General features: G+C 44.7%; 1 protein-coding gene across 1 annotated transcript in view; it reads left to right on the top strand.

Annotated features, from left to right (window-relative positions):
- LOC146494505 (nuclear receptor coactivator 3-like) overlaps nt 1–12,155 on the top strand; it is a 27,569-nt gene extending 15,414 nt beyond the window's left edge. Inside the window, exons 7-22 of the mRNA XM_085144881.1 lie at nt 486–572; nt 719–859; nt 1,160–1,307; nt 1,634–2,121; nt 2,214–3,334; nt 3,457–3,589; nt 4,704–4,859; nt 5,088–5,321; nt 5,643–5,748; nt 5,848–6,019; nt 6,324–6,650; nt 7,046–7,144; nt 7,749–8,001; nt 8,153–8,330; nt 8,451–8,643; nt 9,385–12,155. Of these exons, the coding sequence (XP_085001007.1) occupies nt 486–572; nt 719–859; nt 1,160–1,307; nt 1,634–2,121; nt 2,214–3,334; nt 3,457–3,589; nt 4,704–4,859; nt 5,088–5,321; nt 5,643–5,748; nt 5,848–6,019; nt 6,324–6,650; nt 7,046–7,144; nt 7,749–8,001; nt 8,153–8,330; nt 8,451–8,643; nt 9,385–9,396 (3,848 nt within the window). The 3' untranslated portion in view covers nt 9,397–12,155. The remainder of the gene's footprint in view (nt 1–485; nt 573–718; nt 860–1,159; nt 1,308–1,633; nt 2,122–2,213; nt 3,335–3,456; nt 3,590–4,703; nt 4,860–5,087; nt 5,322–5,642; nt 5,749–5,847; nt 6,020–6,323; nt 6,651–7,045; nt 7,145–7,748; nt 8,002–8,152; nt 8,331–8,450; nt 8,644–9,384) is intronic.
- Nucleotides 12,156–12,220: the final 65 nt, after the last annotated feature.

Raw genomic sequence — 12,220 nt, 5'->3', positions numbered from 1 at the left:
GTCCGTGCACAGAATGAGCTCAACATCCACTGTTTTGTAGAAACCTCACAAATTTAGAGGCTCACGTGCACATTTACAGTCTATCCATATATTTTTCAATGAGACACATGTTTAATGTGGTGAACACACATCTTATTTTGTGTTTTTGTAAGAGGATCTCTAAAAGAAAGTGGAAAATCAGATATAAGTAAATGAATAATACAGAACATAAATCAAACAATAAAAGGTGAAAATGAATGTTAAATACCAATACTTTGTTGGTCAATAATGTCTTGAGTGCATAATTATAGCTCATCTGAGTTTTCCTGGTTTTCTCCACATCTATTATTTATAGATGTGGAGAAATTAATTATTAAAAGTGCTTTCTGTTTAAAACTGTTTTAAGTCAATCTGTTCCTAAGTATTTACTTTTAACTGAATAATAAGCCTCAAACGCACAGAGTGAATATGAAGTATCATCAAGGCTGATCTCCTTTCGCCTGCAGACCTTCAGTCATGTATGATCTGCGTGGCCCGTCGAGTGACAGCCATGGAGAGGACGGAGAGTTTTAACACCAGGCATGAACTCTCAGGTGAGGAGCTGCGTACTCACTAAACAAACACAGAAGCTCAAACAGGCCGCGATGGTCTTTCTTTACCCACGAACAGGTTTGACTCTTTCTTCTTGCGTATTCTTGCTTCCTCCCTCCGCGGGCCCTCCTTCTGTCCTGCTTGGCAGGTAAACTGATTCAGATCGACCAGAACTCTCTGCGAGCGTCGATGCGTCCGGGCTGGGAGGATTTGTTGAGACGTTGCATTCAGATGTTCCTTCAGCACAGCGATGGGCAGCCCTGGTCACACAAACGCCACTATCATGAGGGTGGGTAACAAACGTATAAGGACTTAGTGAATTCATCTCAGTGAAATCCACATTAAAAATATCAGCTGGCAAAGGCTTTATTTAATTAACTGTATATTTATTTATCTTGGTTGTAGCTTTGTTTTTAGTTTCTTGTTACTACTTCTCTTTTTAGAAAGAAGACTCTTACTTATTTAAACACAAACACCTCCTGCATTACCATCTCAGTACTGATCTCATGAACAGACGGTTTCATCATACAGGAAGTGATTGATGACCTGTGTTGTGACTTAGGTCATCTTACTCTATCTGTCTGTGCAGCCTTTCTGCAGGGTCACGCAGAGACGCCCTTGTACCGCTTCTCCCTCTCTGACGGCACTCCAGTCACAGCCCAGACCAAGAGTAAGCTGTACCGTCACCCTATGAGCAACGAGCCGCAAGGCTTCATCTCCACGCACCTACTACAGAGGTCAGAAAACTGAAAATACACACACTGCATTCATACTCGGCAAAGTGCGTTTCATTTATTGTACTGACAAAAAGGAGCACTTCAAGCATGTCTATGCAAGGCAGCCAAGGTATTCATGCCACATAAATAGCTCAAGTGGGAGCTGAAGTAGCTTTTATATACACCGACATCCTGTGAACAGTGAAAAGAATCCGCAGAGGAGCGAGTATTTTATATGCATTTATCTCAAGTCTACAGTCTGAGAGGTTATTGTGGGAGACAGTGCACTTTCAAGGTATGTGCTTTTTTTCAAAGCTTGTGCTAGTTTTTATTCTACTTCCACACAGGGAGCCGAATGGTTACCGCTCAGCACCGGGTGGGAGCATGATGCCAAACACGATGCGACAGCAGGGCATGGGAGGCCCCAACCCGAATGCCCAAATGAACACCGGTGGCGGAATGGGTATGGGGGGCATGGGGGGCATGAACAGGGGCTTCGGCATGAATGAGCAGGGTCACATGGGTCCGATGGGCGGCGGCTCGATGTATGGAGGAAATGGCGGAGGAGGAAGTGGAGGAGGAGGCATGGGTAACCGCATGATGCAGATGAATCAGATGGGACACATGAATCAGATGGGTCCTATGAATCACCCAGGCCAAGGAATGCCGCAGCACCAACAGCAGCCCCCGTTTCAGAGCAGTGGCGGCTTTGGCCTCAGTGGCATGAACAGTCCCTCGGGGAGCCCGAGAATGGGCGTTCCTCAGCAGGGTCTCCTGATGTCACCTAGGAACCGGGGAAGCCCAAAAATGGGCTCCAACCAGTTCTCACCTGGAGGTAAGTCTGTTAGCGTCAAGTGTTCAGCATATTTTAATTTACGGAATTCATTGTTGAATCCAGTTAATGTGTGACTCCTCTTTCTGTTCCAGGGTTGCACTCTCCTATGAGTGGCATTGGCAGTAATGGTGGAAGTGGGGGCAGCACCACCACCTTCTCCAGCAGCTCCTTAAATGCCCTACAAGCCATCAGTGAAGGAGTAGGGAGCTCACTCCCCTCTACCCTAACATCTCCTTCTCCGGCCCACAAACCAGACAGCTCTCCCAGCATCCACTCCTCCTCCTCTTCTTCTCAGCCCAGTCAGGCAGCCAAACCAGGCCAGGATGGCTCCAAAAGCCCAGCCGGGGGCTTAGCACCTGGACCCAGCGACCATCACCACCCCATGCACCATCACCACCATCATCAGCATCCTCAGGCTGAGAGTTCTGGAGACCGACCCGATAGCCAGGCAGCAACAGCGACTAAAGACTCTGGAGACGGAAGCAATGAAGCGGGAGCGGCTAACTCCGAACCCCCTCGCAGGGTGCCAGACAGTAAGGGACATAAGAAGCTGCTGCAGTTGCTGACGTCTCCTACAGAGGAGCTGGGAATAGGTGGCAGTGGGCCAACGGGGCCCCCTGTACCGCCCCCTCCGACCAGCAGTAACACTCCTGCGGGCTCAGACAGTAAGGATGCAACGGGAGGCATGACTAGCCCCTCATCAACTGGGGTTACCTCATCCTCTTCGGCCAGTGGAAATTCAGGCCAAGCGACAGGACCAGGGGGCGTGTCAGCATCAATGTCATCAGCCCACTATACTGGTTCGCTGCAAGAGAAGCACAAGATCCTCCACAAGCTGCTGCAGAATGGCAATACGCCAGATGAAGTGGCTAAGATCACAGCCGAGGCTACAGGCAAGGTGTCCCTCGGGGGCCAGGAGGGTGCTGAGGTTGGAACAGGAGGCTCAGGGGCCGGGTCGGGCCCTGGGTTGATCACAGATCCCAAACAGGAGCAGCATAGTCCCAAGAAGGAGAAGACCCATGCCCTCCTCCATTATCTCCTCAACAAGGATGATTCCAAAGAGCCAGTGGATGTTAAGCCCAAACTCGAAGAGCTAGATGGGAAGGGACCTGCGGGGGCTGCTGGCGGCCCACCACGGAGTATCCCCGGATCTGGGCCCGGCCCTGTACCTGAACATCCCGAGAGCAAGATCAAGTCAGAACCACCTGATGATGTAAGATTGACTGTACTGTACTATTGTCATGACCTGACATTTAGCTTTCTATAAAGATTAATGTTTGATTTTGTCTTGTTGACTTATTGGGTAACTATTTTTATTTTATTTCTTTTTTTTAGTTGCACAACCTGGAATCTATCCTGGGAGATCTGAGGAGTTCAAGCTCTGACTTTTACCCCGATCAGGCTGGAGGTGGAGGGGCCAACGACACAGGAAGCAAACCCCCGGGTTGCCTTGACGACAGCCTGCAGGGTGAGTGGTTTACAGATCAAAGCTTATGAGAAGTGACAGACGCAGAGCAGGCGTTATAATATCATATGTGATGATATCAGGATAAAATGCCACTGAAATAACATCTGAGCATCTCATGCTGTCATTCAGAGTTTTCTTGAACTCTTAACGTCTGTGTGGCTGTTTCCCAAACACTTCTCTTCAGCTGTACTGAAGAGGGCTCCTCCTTTGCAGCATTTTGCATGTTGCAACACTGATCCTTTGACAAAACAGTGGCAAAGAGTACAACTTCAGTTTCAAAGCCAAAAAATACAAAAGTGAAGCAAACACTATAATCTCTCTCAGTGGAATTTAGTTTCGACCATATAGAGATTTGTATTCACACGCAGCATCTGACTTTAATAAACTGTTAAAATGTTTTATATGTCGTAGCTGCTGTTTTTGAATCCTGTGAAAAAAGCTTGTATATCCTCGCTCGCTGAATAAATGACGATTAATAAAATGTGAGTGAGTCTAAATCTGTGGGAAAGTGCACAAAGTGTTACAAAAGTTGTCTTAAAAAGAAGAAAGAGTAAAACATCCGTCCACTTTCTCAACCGCTCGTCCAGTTTCGGGTTGAAGGCGACTGGAGCCTGTTTAATTTTTAATACTTTCAATATTAACTGCATTATTTTATTAATTCCCTGTATTTTTTAGTGATCGGGTTAGTGGCTCCATAGTGTAGTGGTTTATACATTTGCAGAAGATCCCCGGTTTGATCCCAGGAGGAGACACAAATCCCTTTGGGGTTGCGTCGGGAAGGGCATCTGGCATAAAAACTGAAAGCAGCAGTCAAATCAAATATGTGGAGCTACCCGCTGTGGCAGCCCGCTGTGAGTAACGGAGCAGGGGGAAAATAGCTTAATTTTAGTCATTCGATTCTATTTGATTTTCTGTTGGGTTTCTCTTTATTTTCATTATTTTCTCATTTATTCATTTATGAATCCATAAAAAGAAAGTTCATGCAACAATGAGATATCAATACTAGAAAAATATGTTATTATAGGAGCTGTTTTTTCTCATGTCATACATTTACATTTTTATAAAGCACCAAAATCACAAAGGGATTCCTTTTCTTTTTATGCTGCTTGTACAGGGAGTCCAGGTATGGGTTCAGGACCCCGGGTGCCCTTCCAGAGGGCCATGTCCATGGATGCAAAGCCTCCTGGTGGGCCTGGAGGAGGTAGACGCCCCATGCTTGTCAAGCAGGAAAACATGATGGGCAGCCCTGACAGCTATCCAGGAAACATGGGTGTGTGTTTATGTGTTTATGGAGCTCAGAATTTATTTACTCCGCACATTTCCTCTCACTCTTTCTCTGCCTCTCAGTTTTTGTTTTTTTTGGTATGTGTTCACCAGTTTCTGCCCTTGACTGTATCACAATTTAAATTGATAATATCGAGGACTAACACTGGGCTAAACTGCTCTGTGTAACAGCTTTGATGATACTGACACACATGTGGTGTTTATGTGTTGCCAGGACCAATGAATAGAGGGATGGGTCCTCAGAGATCCCCCATGGGTAGTTCAGGTGAGTGGGGCATGCCCCGCACCAGTGCCAGTCCTGTGGGCTCAGCAGGATATCCACCCATGATGCGCCCGGGCATGGAGTACAACAACAACGGCAAGGGCGTAATGTCAGGGCCCATGGTCAGCCGCTCCAACAGCGTGCCAGCCACAAGGTCGATGCTGCAGCAACAGCTCATGGATATGGGTACGTCTGTCATACGGGGCCAAGGTGCCGATGGTGGTAGGGAAATGTTTACAAGCACAGACAGAAGGGTGAAATTTTAGAAATACAAGCCAAGGAGATTGGCAGGTACATTTATACTGTGTTCACTATCTATAATGTATATTCATAGTTTAACTTAACTATGAATATACGAAACTTAACTTTCTGTTTGAATGATAGTGTGAGATGAAAAGTAAAGTAATTACATTTCTTGGGGGAATGTGAATGTTTCCTTCTAGAAACCTTATTAGCAGTTAAGCAGCTGACTGGCTATATAACTATACCCATGTCTTGCTGGTTTAGGAGGTTCTGCTGATATGGGCATGGGTATGAGCCCCTTCAGCCAGCAGGGCCAACCGAACCAGTCGCCCTCCTGGCCGGACACAATGATGGGCATGGAGGGAAACAGGTCAGTGCAACACCCCTCTGGGTCTCCATTGAATTCTTATGTTCTTATGTTTTATCCTGAACCTTGTGCTGAGTTTCTCTTTCTCTGCGTTTGTTGCAGGCGGCAGTTTGGCAACACCTTAGATGATCTTCTGGTGCCTCCCACCACGAGTGAGGGTCAGAGCGATGAACGGGCGCTTTTGGACCAGCTAGACTCCCTGCTGAACAATACAGATGGCATCGCTTTGGAGGAGATAGACAGAGCTCTGGGCATCCCAGACCTCGTCAGCCAGGTTAGAAAACAATAAAAGGACAACATGTTCACCCCTGTGCTCTTCCAGACCTCTATACCTCAATATGTGATGTAAAAGGAGAAAAATATCATTGCTCGCATGCGAGTGTAGCATTCATCTTTGCATTTGATATTTCAGTCGTGACTCACCCTGTTCAATCTGTTCCCTCACTGAAAGGTAACAGATGAGCTCAGAGGGATCAGTCTGTGCACTTAGAAAAAGATAATTACAGAGCAAACCAATTGGAAACCAATTGGAAGTTTGACAGACTTCTCTTTCTGTCCTCTTGTCCTATCTCCTCCAGACACAGGGAGCAGAGCAGCAGCTAGAATCTTTTCCAGGGCAGGATCCGTCCATGGTAGTGGACCAGAAGCCTCTCTATGGGCAGGGCTATCCTGGACCTCCTACTATGCCTATGCAGTCTGGCTATGGAGGGAATCCTATGCAGGGTCAGGCCCAGCAGGGGGGATTTGGGCCCATGCTCTCACAAATGGGCCAAGGCGGCAGTTTCCCCGCTATGGGTGGAATGGTGGGCATGGGCCACCCTCGTGCCAACATGATGCGACCCAGGATGATGAGTGCAAACAAGCCAATGAGGCTCCAGCTGCAACAGAGACTGCAGGGACAACAGGTGTGACCACAAGACCATCATGATTTGTTTTACAGGCAAATTAACTTGGGTCATAGTTGTCCCAGTATTGTAGTTTTTATGATACAAACAGGATATGCAGTATGTTTAAATTAGAATGACAAACGCAAGTGTAGCATTATGCAAATAAAGTCAGTGGTGGTCTTACCTTGGAAAATTGGAAACCTGTATTTGCTGTGGATAGTTTTGTCCAGTTTGAAATTTGGAGCTTCCTCGCTCTTGCAGCTTCCCCCTGCAGGCCAAGGACATGCTTGTTAGGTTAACTGGTAACCAAAAGTTGGCCATAGATGTAAATATTAAGTCTGTCTCTCTGTGTTGGAGCTCTGTGTTAATATTTGCTTTCTCGTGTCATCCTGGATTTTCGTTTTTTCCTGAAGTTCATGAATCAGACACGGCAGGGCATGGCCTTGAAAATGGAGAACCCAGGAGGAAACCCTGGCATGAGGCCCGGCATGCAACCTGGCATGGGAGGACAGGTAGATGTCAAAAACTTGTTTGGTTACATTTAAGTGAAAATGCTTTTAATGTGACTGCAGTTACCTGTCATACTTTTATTAATGACTAAATAAATACACATAAAGGTGTTTATGTACCAAGCAAATAGATATAACGGCTGGCGCAGTAGCTGCAGAGTTACTGTGTGCAAGCTCAGACCTTTTGTGTGTGCACAGTTTTTTACATGTGGCACTGTGTTATAATAAATCACCCTTTTTGCATATTTTTCTTCTTAACCATCGACACAAATTTTGTTAATTTAGCCGCGTGCAGACTTTCAGCCTTAATTTGGGGTTGAAAAAAAGTATTACAGTGACCTCTGATGAGTTGCAGCAATTTTAGACCCAGTCTATTATTTTCAGTCTGCCTTGAAGCATTGTTGCAGTTTTCAAGTGCTACATCTTTAATAGTGTAATTGACTGTTGTAGTTTAGTAAAAATTTAGGATAAATATTATTACACCGTGTCCATTTTACCCACCAGTTTTAACACATTCTTCATCACATATTTTCAGAAAGGTCTAAATATGACTACAGCAGGTGACAGTTCTCCTCTGGATATGTGATTATCTATTTATTTTCTCTAGCCGAGCTTCTTGAACGCTCAGATGATGGCTCAACGAAGCAGGGAGATGGTCACCATGCAGATGAGGAGGCAACGCATGATGATGCTGATGCAGCAGCAACAGCAACAGCAGGCGGCGGCAGCAGCTGCTGCGGCTGCCGGAGGGTTCAGCCCTCCTCCCAACGTCACAGCTCCTGGCGGTATGGACAACCCTATGGGAGGGCCAACCATGGGCCAGCCGGGCCCCCAGCAGTTTGGCTATGGTGGCAACTATGGTGAGTCTAATTAACTGCTTTCTAGGCAGAATACTGCTGCTCCCTGGTGGTGAGTGCTGGTACTGTATTTATCAACTGTGCCTTGAACATTACTGGTACTTAACCAATAGTGGAGACAAGTTGAAGTTGAAGCTTGATGATTTCCCCACAGGGATGGGCCAGCAAGGAGACCCCTCTTTTGGCCCCTCAGGTGGAAGTCCTCCTAATGCCATGATGCCCGGCCGCCTGGGGCCTCAAAATCCCATGATGCAACAGCACCCACAGGGTGGCCCCATGTACCAGGGTGCTGATATGAAAGGCTGGTCACAGGGAAGCATGGGTCGCAACAGGTACGACACATTTACTCCCCTACATCTCGCTGTCAGGAGGAGGGGAGAGGGATGGGCATAGTTTCTGTTCTTCTCTTGTTGAAGAGGAACAGTTTAACTCTTCTTCCTTCCTGTCACCAGTTCGTACCCTCAGCAACAGTTTGCGCAGCAGGGACCTCCAGGGCAACAGCAGTTTGGCCAGCAGGGGAATCCAGGGCAGTATGGAGGCATGATGATGAACGGGGGCATGCCGCCTAGTGGAGGAGGAGGTCACATGGGGCAAATGGGTATGAACCCAATGGTGATGGGACGAATGCCGATGGGGCCTGATCAGGTATGTTCAGAGGGTGTGAGAAGCTAAAGAACTGGCTCACATGTGTTAAAGGCTTATTAACTGCTGACTAAAGAAGTCCTCTTATTCATAGTATACATAGTTTTTACAGCACAGCGACCTCATTAAACTCTAAGCTTATTTTAAACATATAAAAACATTAATGTCGTCACTTATGGTTCTCAAACTCTTATAAGTACCTGCACATCTGACTGACTGCTACAGTTTCTTTGAAGATGCAAGTAGAAGTCCCGAGAAGCAAACTGAGCCCAAAATCTTATCTTTGTGCAGATTTCTTAAGCTAAGCTAACTTAAGATGCATGCCTCCACCTTCTTGTCTCTGTAACACAAATAAATCCCAGAGTCCTTTGCACTTTATATGAAAAGGTGTGACGGTCCTCTTTGTTGCATATTTGTCAAAACAGGCTCCTTACCTCCGCTCTTGTATCTCATATACTAGAAAAACATTATATTGTCAAGTCTTAGAATACCTTTGCTCTGTAAGAGTCACAGTCCAGAATTACCTTTATTTATTCATTATTCACAATTTCAACAGGGCAGAAATTAATAAACGTCCACTTTAAATGACAGACACCAATGACTATATATAAGTATGTAAGTATTTTTTAGGACAGACTTGACTGAACCTGTCGTGTCTCTTTCTAGCAGGTGTTTTGTGGAAAACTTGTTGATTGCACTTCCCTGTCTCATTTTCTCTCTTCTCTCCCTCTGCTGTACATTTAGAAATACTGCTGAACATCGTGGCAGACTCCTTTGTCTCACTGTGATCACCATTCAGAGACGGCAGACGGCTGCAGCACCGCGGTGTGTGGGGCGGACTGGGCGATGTTAGTCTGTGCTGTGCTGTACTCCCACCAGGTGGGGGCGTGAACTTCCCTTTGGACTCGTGGCCAGTAACGTCAGTCTGGCAACCTGCGGAAACACAGACTCTGTCACATACATAAAAACACACAGCGATCATAAAAAAACATAAAAAAATCAGAAACACTGTGACTTCTTTACACACAGATACATAACGATGGTCATACAGACACCTTTGCGATTCCTCTAACGGACCTTAGTATAATATCCCCCTCTTTGTGAGCAGTGTGTGCGTGCCCACGCCGAACGCACTCGCCGGACCAAACGGTGAAGGTGGACGGACGCTCGAGTGAGACCACGTGGACAAACGTGTTGTGACATCCTCTCCTTTGTCGAATGTACCATGAAGCTGTATTCAGATCTGAAAAGATTGCTCTCTCGTTTCTGAACTCTTCGGGATTTTTTTAATCCGCCGTCTTTCTGCTGCTCCTGGAGGATCTCTGTCAAAGCGGTTCTAGATGACGTGCCGTCAGATTGTGACACTCACACGAATGTGATTAAGCAGTAGCACATTGTTTCATTCCCTGGGACGCCCCTGGGCTAAAGTACGACTGAATTCCTTGTTGGCTGATTGCACTTTAAGGAAAAGCCAACATAAAAAGGATTGTGGCAATATAGAGGCCTTTACCCGAGAATTAACGCATAGCAGCAGACATCTTCTGTTTATTTTTGTGTGCGTTGTTCTTCAGGGTTTCCTATCTGAGAAAAGGCGCTGTTGATTGGAAATGGGTAACCTTGATGCTCTTTGTTCATTAGTGGGAACCAGTAGAAAGGCAGTAAGCACAGATTTGATCCAATACACTCGTATATAGTGTGCGGATTTATTAATATGACAATTTTTAAGCCACTTTAAAGTCACTCTTGGAACAAAGAGTCTTCTATTAAAATTCAAACACTTCACTTATATTTCTACAGAGTCATAAGGTGATCATTTACATTGAGGAGGTGATTTTTAGCTCAAAATGATTCAGATATTTTGGTTACCTTGCACCCGTTTACAGTGCTACTAGTAAGTAAATCAAAAACGGATTGCCAGTTATGAAATTATGCCTAGATTACCTAACATTTTAAAAGAAAGTGTTAGATTTGAGTGTAGATGTGCATATTTCTAGCAATAATCCTTCCTCCTGGTTTTCCTCTGAGGACAAAGCTGAAGCATTGTTTACTCAAAGCGACGGTACTGCAGTATTAGACATGGTGTCTTGTTAGGAGCTTTTCTTTTCCTTTCGTCTGTGAATATGAATTGTAAATACGCTTCAAATGTACTATATATAAATATATATATGCTTTTGTAGGTCACATACTGTTTTTTGCACAGCTTGTAAGGCTTGATATTTAAAAGTGTAATTTTCTTATTCTGTCATGGCTAGGCTTTTATTTTCAATACTTTAACCATCGGTTTGGAAAGGAAGGGCCTCTTTTTGTAAGCAGTACGTGTACGTGTGACTTTCTTTCATACTGCCACTTTCCCTCTCTCAGAACGCACCTTTATTTTTATTTTGGGATTTCCGAATCAAGAACTTCTCTTTATTTTTCCGAGGACATAGTCTTAGCTAAAGAGGTGCTAGTGGGTTAACTTTTTTTTTTAAAGTAAATTATATTTCTTTTAATTAAAACAAAACAATTGCCTATATAAAAAGAGTTGACACATGATTGTGTTAGGCTTCAAGAGGCCCAGATGTCTTACCGGTATGTGAGGTGTGTATTCTCTGTACTTAACCTCAAGCTTCCATTTCTGACTTGTTTTTCCCTCCTGAGGTTTCTGCGCTTTCAGTTTCGTTCAGCCTCAGATACGAGACTTTGGAAATCAGTCCCGCTGTGTCCATAAGCCTGTGCGGTTTGTCCGCAGATATTTAATCATGACGAAAGCAACAAACAGAAGGAAGGAGATTTAAATCCCCTGATTATCTGCCACTGTCTCGGCAGGGTGTTTTTTAATTTTACATTCAAGTTTTGAACTTTAATTCTGATGTGTTTCCTGTGGAACTTTCTGTTGAGAAATCTACCTTTGAAAACACGCTCAACCCAAAGATTTCTGTTTGTCATTCTGCAGTGCGTAGACACAGTTCCTGATGTAGATTGTGCAAGTACTCATGTGTGCTTTTACTGTTGCACATTACCTATAATATACATTGAGCTGAATATGTTTAATTGCATATATTATATCCCTCATGTGTATGAAATAGAGTAGACATGAGTCTGGTTCTGCTGAGGTGCTTTCGGTTTTTGTTTGTGATCGTTTCTTCCTTTCTGTAGACCTTATGGCCAGTTGAATCGTGGTGCTGCAAATTTCACACAGGAGAATGTTTTTAAGCTGGGAAAGGGAGGCTTCATTCATGATTGATGTCATTTATGTCTCAGAATAATAGCCTGGATTTCTTTTTTTCTAAAACCCTTGTCTCTCGATGAAGAATATGAAAGACTTGTCTACAAACATTTCAAACAAAACATCTGTGTTTCTGCTTTAACGGAAAGGAACTCCTCTCAGTGCTTCATTGGAGCTTAAAGAAAAGAGAAAACACATCTGGGAATCATACAGTCATTAATACAGGATGTAAAATACTGTTGCATTTTTCTTACCTTGTTTCTTGATGTTAATATTGATGTAAATACAAATTTATATTTAAACATTACAGTGGCTCTGCTGTGTTTGATTTTGTGCACGACTCATCAGTCTTCACGCCCGGCAGCAACAATC

This window comes from Neolamprologus multifasciatus, chromosome 20 (genome assembly GCF_963576455.1).
Source record: "Neolamprologus multifasciatus chromosome 20, fNeoMul1.2, whole genome shotgun sequence".
Taxonomy (NCBI): Eukaryota; Metazoa; Chordata; class Actinopteri; order Cichliformes; family Cichlidae; genus Neolamprologus; species Neolamprologus multifasciatus.
The sequence above is the reverse complement of the archived record's forward strand: the minus strand, read 5'-3'. Positions and strand labels throughout refer to the sequence as shown.